Source organism: Bufo bufo, chromosome 1, assembly GCF_905171765.1.
Source record: "Bufo bufo chromosome 1, aBufBuf1.1, whole genome shotgun sequence".
NCBI classification, from domain to species: Eukaryota; Metazoa; Chordata; class Amphibia; order Anura; family Bufonidae; genus Bufo; species Bufo bufo.
The window spans coordinates 568,226,621-568,250,246 of NC_053389.1; the positions used below are offsets into that span (position 1 = coordinate 568,226,621).

At 45.8% G+C, this 23,626-nt stretch overlaps 2 protein-coding genes across 3 annotated transcripts in view; one reads left to right on the forward strand and one right to left on the reverse strand.

The window, feature by feature from the left end:
• The window catches only part of HSPA14 (heat shock protein family A (Hsp70) member 14), a 46,050-nt gene extending 42,406 nt beyond the window's left edge, over nt 1–3,644 (reverse strand). For both annotated transcript variants that reach the window (XM_040413146.1, XM_040413145.1), the window contains exon 1: nt 3,527–3,644. In XM_040413146.1, coding sequence (XP_040269080.1) covers nt 3,527–3,583 — 57 coding nt within the window. In that variant the 5' untranslated portion in view covers nt 3,584–3,644. The remainder of the gene's footprint in view (nt 1–3,526) is intronic.
• Nucleotides 3,645–3,769: 125 nt separating this feature from the next.
• The window catches only part of CDNF (cerebral dopamine neurotrophic factor), a 54,222-nt gene continuing 34,365 nt past the window's right edge, over nt 3,770–23,626 (forward strand). Inside the window, exon 1 of the mRNA XM_040413148.1 lies at nt 3,770–3,908. Coding sequence (XP_040269082.1) covers nt 3,815–3,908 — 94 coding nt within the window. The 5' untranslated portion in view covers nt 3,770–3,814. The remainder of the gene's footprint in view (nt 3,909–23,626) is intronic.

The following is a 23,626-nucleotide window of genomic DNA, read 5'->3' on the forward strand; positions in this document are numbered from 1 at the left end:
ATGGTTCTCACCTGAGCGTTTTACAGCGCGTACGAACGCGCTGTAAAACGCCCTACGCCCCAAGAAGTACAGGAGCTTCTTTGGGGAGTTTTGTCGCGCGTTCCCGCCCATAGACTTCAGCTGGAACGCGCCTAAATGGGCGTTTGCTTGTTTCCGCCTTTAAAAAAAACGCCCGAAAAAAATGCTCGATAAAAACGCCTGAAAAAAATGCACGATAAAAACGCCTGTAAGAAGCGCTTATCGAATACGCTCAGGTGTGAACCCAGCCTTACACTTGAGTAAAGCATTTTTTTTTTTTTTTGCATTTTCTCAGGGCTGGTGACTATGCAGAGGTTAAGACAGATCAACCACTGCTCATTCATAATAGTCACTGGGCTAGCCATCGACATACCTAGGTTTAGTACACAAGTTCACTCCGATTCCTGTTCAATCCGTACAAGGATTAGTCCTATTATTATTCACCCTTAACATTTCCCACAAAAAAATCAAGTAGCTTGGTACTTATTTTTAAGATTTTTTTTAATCGCCTGGAAAACTTCCATTGCAGGAAAGTGAATTTGCCAGACTTCACCCTATACATAGCAAAAGGTGAAATGAACTGACCAGTTGTCTATTTAGGCTACTTTCACACTAGCGTTTTTTGCGGATCCGTCATGGATCTGCAAAAACAATTCCGTTACAATAATACAACCGCATACATCCGTCATGAACGGATCTGGTTGTATTATGTCTTCTATAGCCATTACGTTATGAACACCATCGAAAGTCAAAGGGGGACGGATCCGTTTTCTTTTGTGTCAGAGAAAACGGATCTATCCCCATTGACTTAGGCCTCCAGCACACAACCGTAGGTGTCCCGTTGCCGTATTGCGGACCGCATTTGCGGATCCGCAATACAAGGGCACCGTTCTGTGTGCATTCCACATCACGGATGCGGACCCATTCACTTAAATGGGTCCACAAATCTGGAGATGCAGAATGGTGCGGAACGGAAGCACGGAACGGAACCCTGCAGGAGCACTACGGAGTGCTTCCGTGGGGTTTGGTCCCGTACTTCCGTTCCACAAAAAAAAAGAACATGTCCTATCTTTTTGCGGAACGGGCGGATCGCGGACCCAATAACGTGAATGGGTCCGCGATCCGCTGTGGCTGCCCCACAGTCGGTGTTCGTGCACTGCGGCCCGCAGCATGGCCACGGGGCACACACGTGCGTGTGCAGGAGGCCTTACATTGTGTGCAGGACGGATCTGTCTTGCTCCGCACCACATCTTGGACAGAAAAACGCTGCTTTCACCGTTATTCTGTCTGCGATGGGGACGCAACCAAACAGAACAGAATGCATTCTGGAGCACTCCGTTTCGTTCAGTTTAGTTTTGTCCTCATTGACAATGAATGGGGGCAAAACTGAAGCGTTTTCTTCCGCTATTGAGATTCTATGACGGATCTCAATACCGGAAAACTAAACAGCTAGTGTGAAAGTAGCCTTATCAGCAGTATTTGCAGATGTGCTAAAATTTACAATGCAAATCATCAACACTTCCACAGGTGTAGATGTAATTCCTCCGATGCATGGGGCTTAACCTCACTCATATCATAAGGCCAGGTAGATGAATTATGAAAAAGGAAAGAAAGTGAATCTTCACCTATAAACATCTGACATGTCAGAAAACATCAGTTGGGAGCCATGGGCCACTACTGCATGCACCATGCTCTTGTGTAGGGATGAGGGAACTTACCGGATTTTTCGCCCCATAAGACGCACTCCCCCCCCCCCCCAAAAAAAAGTGGGGGACGTCTTATGGGGCGAATGCTGGCAATTTACATCGCAGACTGCGATGTATTAGTGAGGAGGGAGGAGGGTCTGTAGTAGACGGGGAGAGCGGCGGGCAGTGCAGGCACTGTACTCTGGCCCCACCGCTCAGTATGTACTGTATTATACCTAGTGTTAATTATAATATCTAAACTGCGCTCCCCCTGCTCCCCATCTGTACCGTACTTACCGGTACATGTCACACTCCGTCTCCTGTAGTAAGCGCTAGCAGGCAGGCCGGGTTGCAGGCGGCCGTAACTCACTGAGGTCACGCGCCTACTTTATGAATGAAGCAGGTGGAGCAGTCGCGTGACCATAGAGAGTTGCGGCCGCCTGCAGCCCGGCCTGCCTACTAGCGCTTACTACAGGAGACGGAGTGTGACATGTACCGGTAAGTACGGTACAGATGGGGAGCAGGGGGAGCGCAGTTTAGATATTATCATTAATACTAGGTATAATACAGTACATACTGAGCGGCGGGCCAGAGTACAGTGCCTGCACTGCCCACCGCTCTCCCCGCCTACTACAAACCATCCTTAGGGATCTATGGATGGGATAATGATGGTGGGGGGGGGAATCTGTGGATGGCATTATGATGGGGGGGGGGGGGGGGGGGGGATCTGTGGATAGCATTATGATGGTGGGGGGGGGATGTGGATGGCATTATGATGGTGGGGGGGGGATGTGGATGGCATTATGATGGCGGGGGGGGGGGATGTGGATGGCATTATGATGGCGGGGGGGGTGATCTGTGGATGGCATTATGATGATGGGGGGGGGGGGGGATCTGTGGATGGTACCATTATGGGGGGGAATCTGTGGATGACACATATAGCAGTGTCATCCACAGATCCACTACCCCATAATAGTGCCATCCACAGATCCCCCCCACCATCATAACGCCATCCACAGATCCCCCCACCATCATAATGCCATCCACAAATCCCCCACCCCATAACAGTGCATCATCCACAGATGCCCCATAATAGTGCCATCCACAGACCACCATTAGTTCAAACCCACCAAAAGCACACCTTTTGGTTACAAATATTTTTTTTCTTATTTTCCTCCTCAAAAACCTAGGTGCGTCTTATAGGGCGAAAAATACGGTACGTTTTCAAGTTCGGCGTACAAGGTTCGGGTTATCTAAGAACTCCGCTACCACAGGCTATAACTTATGGTCTGTGGTAGCGGAATCCATAACGGAATTCTTAGATAACCCGAACGTTGTACTCCGATCTTGAAAACAGCAGTTCGCTCATCCCTGGGCTGAAGGGTCACCTAGGGATATGTATGATAAAATCATCAGGACTGGAATGTACTAAACCTTGGTGGTCTCAGCTCAGGGACCCCCAGACATGACACAGCAGGGCACTGATCTGATTGCTATGGCAACTGCTGAGGGATATACTTTTCATATACGTAATGCCACATGGTAAGTGTAGACGTGATGGACAATACAATCTGCAGTAATATTCCCTAGAAGAGAAAGGCAGCAATGCATCAGGGGGTAGGGCCCAATGCTCCCTCTGACACACAATGAAAGGCCAGGGACCTCCAAGCCTCTGCGTTATTATAAACGCATCCACAGACTTGGACGGTATTTACACCCGTACCCGTTCTCACTACCTGCACTGATGCGATAAATACATCGCACCGTTACACATTCCCTTCATGATCGTCACAGATGAGCAAAGTAACACTCCACCCGATTACCTTATACACGGCAACACAAGCACACGTGCAGCCCAAGTGTACACCGATCGCCGCCATGCCGGTGTCTGGCACCAGAGAAAACCTCTCCCGGCCAATGCGAACGCAGGGCTGTGAGGAGCGACAGCCAATAGAAAGGCAGAAGAGACCTCACATTGCCGACCGCCGCTCTGGAACCCAGCCAATCACAGGGCCATACAGTGTGGAAGGGGTGGAGCTACAAGCCGGTGCGTGACGTCATCTGGTGGTGTGGAAGTGACTAGGCGCTGAACCGGAAAGAGAACAGACGACATGTTACTTGTGGAGCCGGGGACGCTGATATGGCTGGGGTTGGGCATATTTTGGGCTCTGTCTGTGAGGGCAGCTCCTCAGCCTGAGTGTGAAGGTGAGGCAGGTGTGCTGTGTACTGCATGGCTTGCCGCGTGTAGTGCATGGCGACTGCCCCTCACATCCCTGGAGGTCTCTCCGGCCTCCCAAGAGTGGACCCAATACGGATTGTTTTACTTCTGTATGGCCCTGTTCTGGCAAGCCAGTGTTTTTAGATTTTATTTTATACTAGCAGAAGGACCCGGCTTCGCACGAGTATATTTCATCTATTTAATTTTATGTTTCCGTGTGTTGTAAAAAGATATCCATAGTTTCCCCCATTAACAGTGACCTCTACAGCACCCTGCCCCTTTTAACATTGACCTCCACAGTGGTCGCCCCTTTAACATTGACCTCCACAGTGGTCGCCCCTTTAACATTGACCTCCACAGTGGTCGCCCCTTTAACATTGACCTCCACAGTGGTCGCCCCTTTAACATTGACCTCCACAGTGGCCGCCCCTTTAACATTGACCTCCACAGTGGCCGCCCCTTTAACATTGACCTCCACAGTGGCCGCCCCTTTAACATTGACCTCCACAGTGGCCGCCCCTTTAACATTGACCTCCACAGTGGCCGCCCCTTTAGCATTGACCTCCACAGTGGCCGCCCCTTTAACATTGACCTCCACAGTGGCCGCCCCTTTAACAGGGACCTCCACAGTGGCCGCCCCTTTAACAGGGACCTCCACAGTGGCCGCCCCTTTAACAGGGACCTCCACAGTGGCCGCCCCTTTAACAGGGACCTTCACAGTGGCCGCCCCTTTAACAGGGACATTCACAGTGGCCGCCCCTTTAACAGGGACCTTCACAGAGCCCGCCCCTTTAACAGGGACCTTCACAGAGCCCGCCCCTTTAACAGGGACCTTCACAGAGGCCGCCCCTTTAACAGGGACCTTCACAGAGGCCGCCCCTTTAACAGGGACCTTCACAGCGCCGGCCCTCATTTTTATATATATGAGATATATATAATCTTTTAAATACTGGTCTCATTGACTTTTATGGTGTCCAGCTCCCTTCCTTCAGAGACTGGATGCTGACTAGTCCAGAGGAATGCAGTCCTGTAGGTGCTTTACCACTGTGGACATGCAGTCTGCATCTGCTGGGAACCAGTGTTCCTCTACACTCCTAATCCATCAAAGTGCCCCCAAGGTTGTGACCATTCAGGTATTTGTCACCTGGTTTGGGGCCACTTTACCATCTGCTTTATTTACAAATGCCTAAGTAGGCAATAAACCTATCTTGGCCCAAGTCAAATTATTATATCACTTTTATTCGATATGCATTAAAAACAGAATAGTGTGCATAGAACACCAACGTTCTTGGTTGTACAGACCATTGAAAACAAAAAAGTAGCTAGGACATTAAAAACACAGTAACCCTGCCACTGTTAATAGTGCTGGCTCGTGGTACTGCCCATTACCCCTGAGGATTGCTGCCCATTACCCCTGAGGAAGCCAGTGTAACTGGCGAAACATGTCGGGTGGGCAGTGTTAGGTTTTAATTAGCGGTCACTCCGCCATTGTGTATTAGTCCTTGAATATCAGTCCGGATGGACTATAGGTTCCACATTGTTAATAGTTGGCATCCTTAGGAGATAGTGTTGTTTAGTTCACGTCGGCACTATCTGTCAGAAGACAGCTAGTACCTCTAGTCGCCTGGTGTCTCGTACACCACAATACATTTTATAGGCTTATTAGCAAGGTTACTAGAGTTAGATTCAGTTAACACTTGCTGACGTGATAGGGCAAACAATTGCCCGTTCCCCTCTTGGGGCTAGGGATTGTGCATGTTCCTCTCCCTCTCTTCTCTCCCCTCCCTACCTCCTATAGTACCACGAGCCAGCACTATTAACAGTGGCAGGGTTACTGTGTTTTTAATGTCCTAGCTACTTTTTTGTTTTCAATGGTCTGTACAACCAAGAACGTTGGTGTTCTATGCACACTATTCTGTTTTTAATGCATATCGAATAAAAGTGATATATTAATTTGACTTGAGCCAAGATAGGTTTATTGCCTACTTAGGCATTTGTAAATAAAGCTAATATTAACCTTGCCCTAGTCTGGTCCTTTAGTTATAGACTTTACCATCCGCGTGCTGTTATGCAGCAGGGGCTTAGGGTTCTTAACCTCCTGTCAGACATCTGTTATTTTACATGGAAGGAAGTCTTCCACACAGAACTTTCTCCCGTCTTAAATATCTGATCTCTGATGGGACTAACAAAGACAGATGCAAAATGAGCACAACAGATGCTCAAAATAAGGGATCTGATTGATTGATTTATTTTTACTTTTCTGTTCCGACGGATCAGAATAATGGAAAACCAACCTGTGATGTGAACATGCCCTTACTGGGTGAAGAGTCTGGGACTCTTCTGGTGACGGGGTACACTGCATAGTGAGATGTGCAGTTTGTGGCTTCATTGGCACAAGGCACATGCCTCCAATGCAGCCAGAGAGACTCCCAGACCCCTCTCCTGGAAAGGCCTCCTGCACACAGCTGTTGGGGACTGCAATTTGCGGTCCCCAATGCACAGACACTATCCATACGGATGCCGCCACGGATCCAGACCCATTCAACTTGAACGGGTCCGTGATCTGTCCGCACCGCAAAAAAATTATTTAAATTTTTTTGCGGTGGGGAGGCACTCCGTAGTGGTTCTGTGCCTCCGTTCTGCACCAAACCTTCCAGATTGCGGACCCATTCAAGTGACTGGGTCCACATCCGTGATGCGGTGAGCACACAACCGGTGCCTGTGTATTGCGGCGCGCAATACGGGCACAGCCGGGAAACGGCTATGTGCATGAGCCCTAAGTTTAATTCTCAATTACCATTCTTTGTGGCGACCCTAAACCCCGGCTGTGTGACAGCATGCTATTTGTTTGGTGGCCAAAAACCAGGTGACCGGTTCCCTCTAACATATTTTTTTTTCTTACATTTCTGAACACCATGTAATGGCATACGGCTGCCCATGACTCCACTCCATTCTCAGCATTATACTGTCCGCACAGAAGTAACATACAATAGTGAGCTGATGTAACACTATGGACTGGTTTAGCATGTATGTTATCCCAGTGACCTGTAGTGTACATGCTGTATAGCACTGCTGATGTTTTGTAAGAATAAATGAATAAAATGTGTTTGCGCTGCATTCACTTAGTCATAATGTAACATTAAATCTCATGCTCATAACAAAGAAACCTTAAAGGAGTCTTCCAGTTACACAGTTGCTACTTCATTTAGGATACCTTGATGTATCGATTTTTTTTATTTTTTTTGTGTTATCTGGTTGTTCTGAAACTTCTGCAGCCCACTTATAATTATTATTAAGTGTTCTTGCATAGCAAGACCACTTATTGTTATCTCACATATATATTATTATTCTTATTATAGCCAAATTTGCCACCCTAACTCCTCCCACAGTTTTTACACTACATAGACAAAAATTTACCAAAACGTGCAGATTGTTCCCGATCGGATTGCTATTACTTTGTGGAGTGATCCCACCCCCGGGGCCCCCGTGGCGGGCCCCGGAAGCCCCCTTTTTTCCCATAGACTTTGACAGGGTAAATTTTCAAATCGCTCCCACTCGCCAGGCTTTGATGCTAAAGTCACCAAACTTGGGTCACTTAGTCATGGGGTCAACCCGAAAATTTTTGGCACATTTCGGGGACCCCAAAAAGTGGGCGGGGCCACACAGAACCAATCAAAATCTCCCCATTGACTGTAATGAGACGTTCAAATTGCTACTCCTCCCACATTTTTAGGAGTACAAATTACAAACTTTGCAGTCTTGGTCGGCACCCACCCTAGTACCTTACTTGTGCTTTGTTAACCGATCCCACCTTCCGGGCCCCTGGGACGGGCCCCCAAAATCCACGTTTTTTCCCATTGACTTTGACAGGGAAAATTTTCCAATCTCTCCCAGTCGCACAGATTTGAAACTAAAGTCACCAAACTTGGGTCACATAGTCATGGGGTCAACGCGCAATTTGTTAGAACATTTCGGAGACCCTAAAATGTGGGCGGGGCCACACAGAACCAATCAAATTCTCCCCATTGACTATAATGAGACAATCAAATTGCTACTCCTCCCACAGATTTAGGAGTATAAATACCGAACTTTGCACTCTTGGTCGGCACATACCCGAGTATCTTGCTTGTGCTTTGTTAACCGATCCCACCCTCCGGGCCCCTGGGGCGGGCCCCCGAAAACCTCTTTTTTTCTTCCATAGAGTTTTATTGGAAAAATGCAAACGTTTGTCACTCATACAGCTTCGGAGTTAAACTGACCAAACTTGGGTCACTTAGTCATGGGGTCAACCTCAAAATTTCTGTCACATTTTGGGGACATTAAAAAGTGGGCGGAGCTACAAACAACCAATCAGATTTTCCCTATTGACTTCAATGAGAAAATTTTTAATTGCTGCCATTTCAACAATGTTAATGGCAGGGTTGTTAAACTTAATATATTCGGTTAATAGGTGACTAGAATTCAAATGTTTAAAAGTGGGCGGAGTCTACAACGGCCAATCAAATTTCAGCCATATGTTTTAATGGGAAAACTGCCGCTGCTCTTAGAGGCTCAATGGCAAAGTCACTAAACTTGGAACAGTTGGTCAATGGGTGACTGGGATTCAAATTTGAAAAAGTGGGCGGAGCCTAAAATAGCCAATCAAATTTCAGCCATTTAACTTAGACCACCAGGTGACCCCCCCCCCACCGGACTACCCCAACGATTAGGTGCAACCACCCCAACCCTTAGGTGCACCCACTCCGACCCTTAGGTGCAACCACCCCAACCCCCACTCCAGTTGTAAGCTACTGGTGGAGGCAAGAACACTTCACACAATTTCCCCAGAAATTGTAGCTTTTCTAGTTATTTATTATTATTATTAGAGCGCCATTCATTCCATAGCGCTGTACATATGAAAAGCGGTGCACATACATAATACAGACAATTGCACTAAGCATGAACAAGACGAGTTACAAACTGGTACAGAAGGAGAGAGGGCCCACAATCTACATGGTATGGGAGAAGGACACAGTAGGAGAGGGTATCCAAATGTAACTTGCAGTAGTACAAATCTAGGGGTGGCGTTCATGGATCTTGAGATTGCATCTAGCAAAGTAATAATATGTTTGGTTTGATGTGCAAATAACGATGCAAGCCATTTTGGGTTGGCCAATATATTTATATAGCACTATGCATGCTCTAGTTTTATTATTATATATTTATTTTTTTAAGGCTACTTTCACACTCGCGTTTTGGTTTCCGTTTGTGACATCCGTTCAGGGCTCTCACAAGCGGTCCAAAACGGATCAGTTTGCATTCTAATGCTTTCTGAATATATAAGGATCCGCTCAAAATGCATCAGCTTTGCTCTGTTCCGCCTCCATTCCGCTTTGGAGGCGGACACCAAAATGCTGCTTGCAGCGTTTTGGTGTCCGTCTGACGAAACTGAGACAAACGGATCCATCCTGACACACAATGTAAATCAATGGGGACGGATCCGTTTTCTATGACACAATCTGGCACAATAGAAAACTGATCCGTCCTCCATTGACTTTCAATGATGTTCAAGACGCACTAGTTTCTGCACTGTTAGGACTGATTCATATGAGCGTGCGCAGTCCAGAAATCACGCTCCATGTGTGAGCAGTTCTGGACATTGCTCGTCTTGTAGGAGCACATGGCATTATACTGATTTATAATGCTGTGTGCCTCTGCATGATCTTACTAATACAGAATCAGACTGACCGCTTTATATCACTATGATCCTGTAGAAGGAAGGTCATGCAGAGGCACATCAGTATAATGCCATGTGCTCCTGCAAGACAAGTAGTGTCCAGCACAGAGGATCACACCCATACTTAGGCCTCATGCACACGGCCGTGGCCGTTTTGCGGCCTGCAAACAGCGGGTCCGCAATATGCGGGCACTGTCTGTGTGCTCCCCGCATAACGGAGTGCTTCCGTGATGTTTCTGTCCGTGTCTCCGCACCGCCAAAAAACTAGAACATGTTCTATTTTTTTGCGGTGCGGACGAATCACGGACCCGTCCAAGTTGAATGGGTCTCGATCCATCCGGGCCACACAACGGCTGTGTGCATGAGGCCATACTCCGTATGCATTCCATTTCCGTTTTTCCGTTCCGTTGAAAGATAGAACATGTCCTATTATTGTCAGCATAACGGACAAGGATAGTACTGTTCTATTAGGGGCCAGATGTTCTGTTCCGCAAAAAATGGAATGCACAAGGATGTCATCCGTATTTTCTGCGGACCGCAAAACACTGAAAAAGCCATACGGTCGTATGCAGTAGGCCTAAGGCTACTTTCACACTGGCGTTTTGGCTTTCTGTTTGTGAGATCCGTTCAGGGCTCTCACAAGCGGTCCAAAACGGATTATTTTTGCCCTAATGCATTCTGAATGGAAAATGATCCGCTCAGAATGAATCAGTTTGCCTCTGTTCTGTCTCCATTCCGCTTTGGAGACGAACACCAAAACGCTGCCTGCAGCATGAGTAAACTAAGCCAAACGGTTTTGACACACAATGTAAGTCAATAGGGACGGATCCGTTTTCTATGACACAATCTGGCACAATAAAAAACTGATCCGTCCTCCATTGACTTTCAATGGTGTTCAGAACAGATCCGTCTTCGCTATGTTAAAGATAATACACTGCTCAAAAAAATAAAGGGAACACTTAAACAACACAATGTAACTCCAAGTCAATCACACTTCTGTGAAATCAAACTGTCCACTTAGGAAGCAACACTGAGTGACAATCAATTTCACATGCTGTTGTGAAAATGGGATAGACAACAGGTGGAAATTATAGGCAATTAGCAAGACACCCCCAATAAAGAAGTGGTTCTGCAGGTGGTGATCACAGACCACTTCTCAGTTCCTATGCTTCCTGGCTGATGTTTTGGTCACTTTTGAATGCTGGCGGTGCTTTCACTCTAGTGGTAGCATGAGACGGAGTCTACAACCCACACAAGTGGCTCAGGTAGTGCAGCTTATCCAGGATGGCACATCAATGCGAGCTGTGGCAAGAAGGTTTGCTGTGTCTGTCAGCGTAGTGTCCAGAGCATGAAGGGGCTACCAGGAGACAGGCCAGTACATCAGAAGACGTGTAGGAGGGCAACAACCCAGCAGCAGGACCGCTACCTCCGCCTTTGTGCAAGGAGGAGCACTGCCAGAGCCCTGCAAAATGACCTCCAGCAGGCCACAAATGTGCATGTGTCTGCTCAAACGGTCAGAAACAGACTCCATGAGGGTGATATGAGGGCCCAACGTCCACAGGTGGGGGTTGTGCTTACAGCCCAACACCGTGCAGGACGTTTGGCATTTGCCAGAGAACACCAAGATTGGCAAATTCGCCACTGGCGCCCTGTGCTCTTCACAGATGAAAGCAGGTTCACACTGAGAACGTTCTGCTGCCTGCAACATCCTCCAGCATGACCGGTTTGGCATTGGGTCAGTAATGGTGTGGGGTGGCATTTCTTTGGAGGGCTGCACAGCCCTCCATGTGCTCGCCAGAGGTAGCCTGACTGCCATTAGGTACCGAGATGAGATCCTCAGACCCCTTGTGAGACCATATGCTGGTGCGGTTGGCCCTGGGTTCCTCCTAATGCAAGACAATGCTAGACCTCATGTGGCTGAAGTGTGTCAGCAGTTCCTGCAAGACGAAGGCATTGATGCTATGGACTGGCCCGCCCGTTCCCCAGACCTGAATCCAATTGAGCACATCTGGGACATCATGTCTCGCTCTATCCACCAACGTCACGTTGCACCACAGATTGTCCAGGAGTTGGCAGATGCTTTAGTCCAGGTTTGGGAGGAGATCCCTCAGGAGGCCGTCCGCCACCTCATCAGGAGCATGCACAGGCGTTGTAGGGAGGTCATACAGGCAAGTGGAGGCCACACACACTACTGAGCCTCATTTTGACTTGTTTTAAGGACATTACATCAAAGTTGGATCAGTCTGTAGTGTGTTTTTCCACTTTAATTTTGAGTGTGACTCCAAATCCAGACCTCCATGGGTTGAAAAATTTGATTTCCATTTTTAATTTTTGTGTGATTTTGTTGTCAGCACATTCAACTATGTAAATAACAAAGTATTTCAGAAGAATATTAAATTAATTCAGATCTAGGATGTGTTATTTTTGTGTTCCCTTTATTTTTTTGAGCAGTGTACAAACGGATCCTTTCTGAACAGATGCAGATGGTTGTATTATCTGAACGGATCTGTTTGTGCAGATCCATGACTGATCCGCACCAAACGCAAGTGTGAAAGTAGCCTTAGGCCTCTTTCACACGGTCGTCATGGTTTTGTGACGGATAAGATGCAGGTGCGTCGTGGGAAAATGCACGATTTTTCCGCTCGAGTGCAAAACATTTTAATGTGTTTTGCACGCTTGGTACATGTTTGGTACAAAAACCCGAACTTCTTCACAGAAGTTCAGGTTTGGGTTAGGTGTTGTGTAGATTGTATTATTTTCCCTTATAACATGGTTATAAGGGAAAATAATAGCATTCTGAATACAGAATGCATAGTACAATAGGGCTGGAGAGGTTAAAAATAAATAATTTAGCTCACCTTAATCCACTTGTTCGTGCAGCCCGGCATCTCTTCTTTCTTCATCTTTGCTGTGCAGTAGGAATAGGACCTTTGATGACGTTACTGCGCTCATCACATGGTCCGTCATCATGGTGATGGATCATGTGACGGACTATGTGATGAGCGCAGTGACGTCACCACAGGTCCTTTTCCTTAAGGTGAGTTAAAAAAAAATAAAAAAAATTTTTAACCCCTCCAGCCCTATTGTACTATGCATTCTGTATTAAGAATGCTATTATTTTCCCTTATAACCATGTTATAAGGGAAAATAATAATGATTGGGTCCCCATCCCGATCGTCACCTAGCAACCGTGCGTGAAAATCGCACTTACTTGCGGATGCTTGCGGTTTTCACGCAGCCCCATTCACTTCTATGGGGCCTGCGTTGCGTGAAAAACTCACAAAATAAAGCATGCTGTGATTTTCACGCAACGCACAAGTGATGCGTGAAAATCACTGCTCATGTGCACAGCCCCATAGAAATGAATGGGTCTGGATTCAGTGCGGGTGCAATGCGTTCATCTCACGCATTGCACCCGCGTGGAAAACTTGCCCATGTGAAAGGGGCCTTAGAGTGTGATTTCTGGACTGCACAGGCTCGTGTGAGAGAGCCCTTAGGCTGCTTTCAGACGAGCGAGTGTCATGCTGTGGACTTGCAGGGCATCACCCGTCCTGAACTTTCAGCAGTGCCAGGGTCCCATAGTATTATATTGATTTATGATGCTATGTAACACAGTTCTGGAATGTACTGGATAACACTGACATAATGTTGTCAGTGTTATGCAATACATTCCAGACTTCTAAGGGTTACATACCATCATAAATCAATATAATACTATGTGACCCCGGCAGTGCTGGAAGTTCAGGACGGGTGATGCCCTGCAAGTCCACAGCATGACACTCGCTCTTCTGAAAGCGGCCTTAGTCAATAGAGGCGGCAGCTTATGAGCTTGACTGGTGGTGACCCTTTGTCACTGGCCATTTTCCAAACAGATCTGGTCAACATGAATGAATTTAAACCATTAGATATTGGTGCAGAGGGGTTAAAGAGAACCTGTCATCACAAAATGCAAGACAATTTCAAAGCACCATGTTATAGAGCAGGAGAAGCTGAGCTGATTGATATATATTTTTGTGGGAAAAGATTCAAGGGGTTCTTCAGGCTTTAAATATTGATGACCTATTCTCAGGATAGGTCATCAATATCAGATCGGCAGGGGTCTGACACTCGGCACTGCAGCCGATCAGCTGTATGAAGGGAAAGCGCATGCAGTGTGTGCGCGCCTTCCTTTCAGACAGCTGATTGGCGGGAGTGTCGGACCCCTGCTGATCTAATATTGATAACCTATCCTGAGGGAGGGAGCCTATTGATACATTTGACGCATGTGTCGGGAGATTTCCCCCAACATATGGCAAATGGAAAGTACCCATCTTGTGCCTCCTTCCAATTCCAAAAAGCATTTGAGTTGTTGCAGTGGAACCGGAAATCAGTTCTATCACCTTAGCTTTACGGTGGCCACATGAAGAGAAATGTGTTTTTGTGACCCTGCTCTCTGTAATGCAGCAGTCCCTTGCTTTAACTATTGTTGACCATCTGTTGACTGGGGAGGCAAATCACAGTATGGCACCTCTGTCACATATCATTGTCACCCAGCATTTAAACTGAGCTTCTATAACTAAGTACGTATGATCAGTTACTCCCTTTATACTTAGTAAAATGTTGTAGACCCAGGAGACACATTTTAAGATAGTGAGGTCATTTTTAAACATTTTGGCATGGGCTTCCACCACTTGCATCATCATATTTTGGATGGTGACACATCAGTAGAAAAAGACTGTAAAGTTGAGTTCTAGAACAGTGGTTTCAAAACTTTTCACACTAAGTACCCCTTAATTACCAGAAATTCAAACCTAGTACCCCCAAGGAAGCAAACAGTGATAAATTATAACCAAATAAAGCTTTTCTCAGGCCACTGTCATAAGCTCTGTTCGGAGCCTCTATCAGCAGTTCCTTCAGATTTGACCAAGAACAGTGCGGCATTAATCGTGCTGTCAAAGTGGCAGACACCACATACGACCTATGATGGATGACTATTACTTTTTAAATTACATATAGCGTAGCCAAACATACAAGAGACTACATCACCACATACCTCTTACATCCAGTCCTCAGGTGTTCTAACAAAAATCTGGCTGGGTATACAGAACTTATTCGGCTACTTTCACACTGGCATTTTGGTTTCCATTTGTGAGATCCGTTCAGGGATCTCACAAGTGGTCCAAAACAGATCAATTTTCCCCCTAATGCATTCTGAATGGATAAGGATTCGCTCAGAATGCATCAGTTTGCCTCAGTTTCGTCTCCATTCCGCTTTAGAGGCGGACACAAACTCTTCTTGCAGTGTTTTAGTGTCCGTCTGACGAATCTGAGCCAAACGGATCCGTCCTGACACACAATGTAAGTCAATGGGCACAATATGGCACAATAGAAAACGGATCCTTCCCCTATTGACTTTCAATGGTCTTCAAGACGGCTCTGTCTTGGCTATGTTAAAGATAATACAAACGGATCTGTTCTAAACGGATGCGTTTGTGCAGATCCATCACGGATCCGCACCAAACGCGAGTGTGAAAGTAGCCTAATAAGAGGGATTCATAATACCAGTTCCACAATGGGAAAAATGGAAGGGATTCTAATCAAGACTGTTTCTTGTAAAAAAAAAAAAGCCAGACGGTTCCTTTAGGACAATAATAAACTTAAGAGTTAAACAAAAATATTTTATACAAGAGGTTCAGAATGGAATCAGTGGCACCATCCCACTAATACAAGAAGGCTCCTTCATGACGTCCATAGACTTGAAAGACGCCTATTACCATCTTCCAATACACAAAAACTATCAGAAGTTTTTGAGATTCGCAATAAAAGACGCAGCAGGGTTAGTGTGTCACTTCCAGTTCACGGCACTTCCGTTCAGAATATCTTCCGCCCCAAGAATTTTCACAAAACTGGTGGTGGAAATGATAGCCTTCTTCAGGGAAAAAGAAGTCACAGTTATTCCTTTCTGGTTATTGGAAGAACAGAAGCAGAAACTCAGAAATACAGATTTTTTTCATAAAAAATCTGGGATGGATAGTATTCAAAAGCACAATCCTCGTTTCTTCCACAGGAAAAAATAACGGACCTGAAGAAGAAAATAAGTTTCCAGTCTCGTCGTTTCAGTTCCGTAAGGGAAGCAATGAGCATTCTGGGTCTCCTGACGTCCTGTATAACCTTGGTGGCATGGAGCCGGGCACACACCAGAGTTATTCAATCCTGGATTTTAAAAAATTGGGACAGAAAACAGTCCTCCATGGACAGGAAGATCCTCATTCCCAGATCAGTCAAACTGTACTTGAACTGGTGGAGAAGGGGAAAAAACCTTCAACAAGGAATTCTGTGGCACAAATGTCCAGAAATTGTGATCCAGACCAACGCAAGCAAGTCAGGTTGGGGAGCAAAAGTGGGAAATCACTTTTTTCAAAGTCTATGGCCCAAGGATATGACTCCCATCTCCTCAAATTACAAAGAACTAAGGGTACTTTCACACTAGCGTTATTCTTTTCCGGCATTGAGTTCCGTCCTAGGGGCTCAATACCGGAAAAGAACTGATCAGTTTTATCCTAATGCATTCTGAATGGAGAGCAATCCCTTCAGGATGTCTTCAGTTCAGTCTTTTTGACTTTTCAAGACGGAGATAATACCGCGGCATGCTGCGGTTATATCTCTGTCCAAAATTCTTGTCGGAATGCCGGATCCGCATTTTTTCCCATTGAAATGCATTAATGCCGGATCCGGCCCAGAGTGTTCCGGCATTGCAGTCTGCGCATGCTCAGACCGCAAAAAAAGTGAAAAAAAATAAATGCCAGATCTAGCATTTCAATGCATTTGTCAGACGGATCAGGATCCTGATCCGTCTGACAAATGCTATCAGTTTGCATACGTTTTGACGGATCCGGCAAGCAGTTCCGGCGACGGAACTGCCTGCCGGAATCCTCTGCGGCATGTGTGAAAGTACCCTAAGGGCTCATGCACACGACCGTGCAGTTTTTTGCGGTCCGCAAATAACGGATGCCGCCCGTATGCCTTCCGCAATTTACGGAACAGGGGGCCCATTATAGAAATGTCTATTCTTGTCCGCAAAACAGACAAGAACAGGACATGCCTCATAATTTTTGCAGTGCCACGGAGCACACAGAGTGCTGTCCGCATCTTTTGCGGACCCATTGAAATGAATGGTTCCGTATACGGAATCAAAATACGGCCCGTATACGGAACGCAAAAAAAACGTTTGTGTGCATGAGCCCTAAGAGCAGTCTGGCAGACACTAAAGGAGGCACAACATCTAGTTGTGTAAACTCATGTAAAAATACGGTCAGACAACACTATAACGGTTGCTTATCTAAAACATCAAGGAGGGACAAGATCTCCCACATTAGAACAGAAAACAATGTTCTATCATTAACAGCGGTACACCTCAGGGGGGTCTTTGAACCAAGAGGCAGATTTTTTAAGCAGAATCCTGGATCTAGGGGAGTGGTCCTTAAACCTATACATTTTTCAAAAAATAAAAGCCAGATGGGGCACTCCAGAAATCGATCTGTTCGCCTCAAGAACAAATGCAAAAACTCAAAAATGTTGTTCTTTAAACCCCTGAGAAAACCCTTGGGCTGTGGACGCTTTCTCCCTGATATGGAATTGGAATCTGGCATATGCCTTTCCCCCATTTCCTTTGATATCCCGGACGATTCAAAAGATATTCAGAGTTCCGGTGACAATGATCTTAATAACACCATACTGACCCAAAAGGTGTTTGTTCCCGGTTCCGAAACAGATTTCGATAGAAGAGCCCTGGATATTACCCCATCAGGACTCATACATGGACTAGTTTGTCATCCATGTCCAAAAATCTTCAAACTAACAGCTTGGATCCTGAGGGCAACATCGTCAGACAACAGGGACTCTCGGACAAAGTGATCTGTACTCTAAAAGCCAGTAGAAAAAAAGTCCCCTCTGCCATATACACTGCTCAAAAAAATAGGGAACACAAAAATAACAAATCCTAGATCTGAATTAATTAAATATTCTTCTGAAATACTTTGTTCTTCACATAGTTGAATGTGCTGACAACAAGATCACACAAAAATAAAAAAATGGAAATCAAATTTTTCAACCCATGGAGGTCTGGATTTGGAGTCACACTCAAAATTAAAGTGGAAAAACACACTACAGGCTGATCCAACTTTGATGTAATGTCCTTAAAACAAGTCAAAATGAGGCTCAGTAGTGTGTGTGGCCTCCACGTGCCTGTATGACCTCCCTACAACGCCTGTGCATGCTCCTGATGAGGTGGCGGACTGTCTCCTGAGGGATCTCCTCCTAGACCTGGACTAAAGCATCTGCCAACTCCTGGACAGTCTGTGGTGCAACGTGATGTTGGTGGATAGAGCGAGACATGATGTCCCAGATGTGCTCAATTGGATTCAGGTCTGGGGAACGGGCGGGCCAGTCCATAGCATCAATGCCTTCATCTTGCAGGAACTGCTGACACACTCCAGCCACATGAGGTCTAGCATTGTCTTGCATTAGGAGGAACCCAGGGCCAACCGCACCAGCATATGGTCTCACAAGGGGTCTGAGGATCTCATCTCGGTACCTAATGGCAGTCAGGCTACCTCTGGCGAGCACATGGAGGGCTGTGCGGCCCTCCAAAGAAATGCCACCCCACACCATTACTGACCCAATGCCAAACCGGTCATGCTGGAGGATGTTGCAGGCAGCAGAACGTCCTCCACGGCGTCTCCAGACTCTGTCACGTTTGTCACATGTGCTCAGTGTGAACCTGCTTTCATCTGTGAAGAGAACAGGGCGCCAGTGGCGAATTTGCCAATCTTGGTGTTCTCTGGCAAATGCCAAACGTCCTGCACGGTGTTGGGCTGTAAGCACAACCCCCACCTGTGGACGTCGGGCCCTCATATCACCCTCATGGAGTCTGTTTCTGACCGTTTGAGCAGACACATGCACATTTGTGGCCTGCTGGAGGTCATTTTGCAGGGCTCTGGCAGTGCTCCTCCTGTTCCTCCTGGCACAAAGGCGGAGGTAGCGGTCCTGCTGCTGGGTTGTTGCCCTCCTACGGCCTCCTCCACGTCTCCTGATGTACTGGCCTGTCTCCCGGTAGCGCCTCCATGCTTTGGACACTACGCTGACAGACACAGAAAACCTTCTTGCCACAGCACACATTGATGTGCCATCCTGAATAAGCTGCACTACCTGAGCCACTTGTGTGGGTTGTAAACTCCGTCTCATGCTACCACTAGAGTAAAAGCACCGGCAGCATTCAAAAGTGACCAAAACATCAGCCAGGAAGCATAGGAACTGAGAAGTGGTCTGTGGTCACCACCTGCAGAACCACTCCTTTATTGGGGATGTCTTGCTAATTGCCTATAATTTCCACCTGTTGTCTATCCCATTTGCACAACAGCATGTGAAATTGATTGTCACTCAGTGTTGCTTCCTAAGTGGACAGTTTGATTTCACAGAAGTGTGATTGACTTGGAGTTACATTGTGTTGTTTAAGTGTTCCCTTTATTTTTTTGAGCAGTGTATTTAAAAATATGGAAAAGATTCTGCAGTTGGTTAGGGGATACTGCTCCAAACAGATTCAAAAAGTATTAGATTTTCATCAGCAGGGTGTAGATTTGGATTTGGGTCTTAGACCAAGTACCTTAAATGCCCAAATCATCATTCTATGATGTCAAGTTAGCTGATCACCACTGGATCAAAAAGTTTATGACTGCTGCTTCTAGGTTAAAGGGGTTTTGCCATCTCAGACAATGGGGGCATATAGCTAGGATATGCCCCCATTGTCTGATAGGTGCGGGTCCCACCTACAATGGGAATAAAGCAGGGAAATGAATGAAGGGCGCATGCACAACCGCCCTCCATTCATTTCTATTGGGCCGCCAAAAATAGCCGAGCGCTGGCTCGGTTATTTCCGCCTGCCCCATAGAAACTAATGGAAGCAGGGGCGGCGCGCTCACATTCATTTATATGGGAGCAGTGTTTGTTGGAGGACAAACCCCGGGAAATCCGGGGTCCTCCAGCCACAGCTCTCCCCACTCCGTTCTCGTTGTAGGTGAGGGTCCCAGAGGTGGGACCCGCACCTATCAGACAATGGGGGCATATCCTCACTGCAGTCCTTGGTAGCCATTTGGCGCCGGTGATGTCGTGGAGTGGGCCTGCTGTGTAACCTACACTCCCTGAAGTGTATGGTAGCCATCATGGCACCTAACAGGTAAAATTTAGCGTAGGAATGTGGAACCTACACTCCCTGAAGTGTATGGTAGCCGTCATGGCACCTAACAGGTAGAATTTAGCGTAGGAACCCGTCTAACAGAGATCGCCTTGACGCTCGGCAGACGGGCTCAAATAATTTTGTACAAAACGATTTGCCAAGTATCTCGCACTTATAGTGTAGCACTTGTTATTATTATGCAATTTTGTACTCTATATTGCAGTTATTTGTCGCATTGCATGTTTCTGTCTTTCAATGTTGTTCCCTGCCATAGCAATGTGCTTCTGCGGTTTGGTATGTGCTGACTGACCCCCTTTTTTGGTTTTTCAATGGGGGCATATCCTAGTGAATTTCCACAGGAATCAGGAAATTAATTTACCCTCCTTTTGTAGCAATCCTAAAAATCCCAAGGAAGAACAGTTCCATTCCCTGGATGTTAAAAGAGGTATTATCTATAACCTAGAGGCCACAAAATCTTTCCGTAAAGATGATAATCTCTTAAAGGGTTTCTATCACTTCGTATGCCATAATTAGCTCTCAGACACTAGCGATCCGCTAGTGTCTGGTCTGGCCAACCATCTTAATATAACAGCTTTTGGGGCAGCCGTTTTGCAAAAAAAAATAACTTTTATAAATATGCTAATGAGCCTCTAGGTGCTATGTGGGCGTCATTAGCACCTAGAGGCTCCGTCTACCTTCATACACAGCCACCGCCCAGCGCGTCCCTCCAGCCCGCCCATCTCCTGCTGAATGCGATCCTCCATGTGACGCAGTGGACGAATTCTCGCGCATGCGCCGTGCGCAGCTGTATTCGGCGCATGCGCAGTGAATGTCTGACCGCTTCCCTGCTCAGACATCTCCACTGCGCCTGTTCCTTGGAGCACTATGACGTCATCGGCGCAGGCGCAGTGGAGATGTCTGAGCAGGGAAGCGGTCAGACATTCACTGGCATGTGCCGAATACAGCCGCGCACGGCGCATGCGCGAGAATTCGTCCGCTGCGTCACACGGAGGATCGCATTCAGCAGGAGATGGGCGGGCTGGACGGACGCGCTGGGCGGTGGCTGTGTATGAAGGTAGACGGAGCCTCTAGGTGCTAATGACGCCCACATAGCACCTAGAGGCTCATTAGCATATTTATAAAAGTTATTTTTTTTGCAAAACGGCTGCCCCAAAAGCTGTTATATTAGGATGGTTGGCCAGAGCAGACACCAGCGGATCGCTAGTGTCTGAGAGCTAATTATGGCATACGAAGTGATAGAAACCCTTTAATACAATTTGCTGGCAGCAATAAAGGTAGAAAACTTTCTAAAACCTCTATAAGAAGATGGATTAGATATACAATTACCATCTGTTATTCAGCCCAGGGTCTCCCATGCCTCTGGGAAATGAAGCCCTCTCTACTTGTGCTACTGCCTCTTCCTGGGCAGAGAAAGCAGGGGTCTCACTGGACCAGATATGTAAGGCAGCTACCTGGTCTAATATAAATACTTTCATTAAACACTAAAGACTAGATCTTTCGACTTCTGCTGACCTGACGTTTGGCAGGCGAGTGTTGCAGGCAGTTGGTGGATTCACGGAACAGAACTACTGGTCAGTCTAATTCAGTTTTTTTCCTCATCTACAACTTTCGGACCAGACCCCCATGATGGCTTATTTCAGCCATGGAGATATTTGTGTCCCCTCTGTGTTTTGGATCTACTCCTAGTTTTGGCAGATGCACAATACTGACCATCAAGTCATATAGGAGGGAGAAATGTCTGCTGGTGAGGTGTCAGAAGTGTGAGAAACCACTCTGCTATGGGAATTTTAGCCTAAATAATAAACTACATGAATTTACTGTCGCCTCATATTGGATTTTCAGTTTATCATGCAGCCACCGTCATTTAAATGTATAAAAGTTCACACGTGGCATATTTATTGTTGTACATTTTTTGTGTGGATTGTGGAAATCTGCAACACAGTACAGTATGCATATGAATGAGGTTTTCAGTGTGGATTTGATGCATGCTTTCCAAATTTGCAAATACAAATAGTACCAATAAAACTACAGCTCCGCTGTATAGCTGTCAGAATATGGCAGCGCAAAGAAAAAAAATTTTTTTTAAAAGGTTTTAATTTTAATTTTAAGTAGTAAAACAGAATAGAAAGTATATAAATTTGGTATTGCTGTAATTGTACCGACCTGCAGAATAAGGTTGTCATGTCATTGTCAGTGCACAGTGAACGTCATAACTAAACCCTGGCAGAATTTCAGATCTGTTTTCAATTTTACCTCACAAAGAATTTTTTTCCCGTTTCCAACACAAGCTATGGTAAATTAAATGGTGCCATTGATAATTACAAATTGGCCTGTAAAAAATAAGCCCTTAGGAGGGTTCTTTCACACGAGTGGATCCCGTGCGTGGAATCCACTGCGTGAAAGAGTGCAGAGACACGGAGCATTAGCATGATTGATAATGCTCTTTGCCTCTCTGTGACCTTTTTACTACAAAATCACGGTGACAACTTTATCTCACTGCGATTTTGTAGTAAAAAGATCACAGAGAGGCAAAGAGCATTATCAATCATGCTAATGCTCCGTGTCTCTGCTCTCTGGAACGGGGCTTGGCTGTCTTTCACGCAGCAGATCACCCGCACAGCATCCGCATGAACGGAAAATGTAAAGGTGTGTGGCTATTGGAAGGGGGTGAGAACAAAAACTGGCCCAATCTTTAAGTGGTTAAGTGTTTTTATGAATATTGTTCAGCGATAGCACTGCAGAAACTTTGCGTACTTTGTACCCTTCTCTCCCTTGAATGTAAAGCACTTTGGAATATGCTATTATATACATAAAGAATAATAATGTTCTTAAAGTGGCTTTCAGTCTTCTCTAATACACATACAATACAGTTCAATCCAGCAAACTTTGTATTCATAGAAACCAATCACACTTATTGTTACAATTATTATAAGGTTATTTGATGTTTTACTTTTACCATTTGAAAGTCACAACTAAAAGAATCCACTAGATGGCATTAAAACATTGTTTAAAAATTTAGAGATGTTTATCAGCGCTAACTGCTATAGTGAGTACAGTTCTTTTTGGGGGATTATGATCTTTATAGTATAAACTTTTATCTTCTGTAATAATTATATGAAACATACACACATGTCAATTGTATTTCCATATTGTAATTATATTGCTTAGCTGCGGTTATGGCTGAGACTGCGGTCAGCTTATTGCCAGGTAAACTGGGGAGATGAGTGTAAGGGATTGCCAGTAGAGATGGGCGAAGTTCGGTGTACAAGGTTTGGGTTCAGGTTATATAAGAATTCTATTATGGATTCTGCTACCACGGACCATGACTTATGGTCTGTGGTAGCGGAATCAATAACCGAATTCTTAGATAACCCGAACCTTGTACGCCGATTTGGAAAACAGAAGTTTGCTCATCCCTAATTGCCAGCCTTTTACACTTCAACCGCTATACAGGGATCTAGACTTCACTGTTCAAGATACCCAGGTCACAAACCAAGAATAAGATAGAGAGCAGTCGGCACTCGACATAAAATTTAGTCTGCACGAGGAGGAAAACTTCCAGAACGTTGTATAATAAATCCCAGCGGACGTTATCTCTTTTATCAATATGCTTTCTTTTTTTCCATAGATTCACGGATTCCGTGAATCTATGAAATAAAAGCAAGCATATTGATAAAAGAAATAACATCCGCTGGGATTTATTATACAACAAACCAAGAATAGCCGCTGACTAAAGTCTAGTCATGATTAAAACCTTG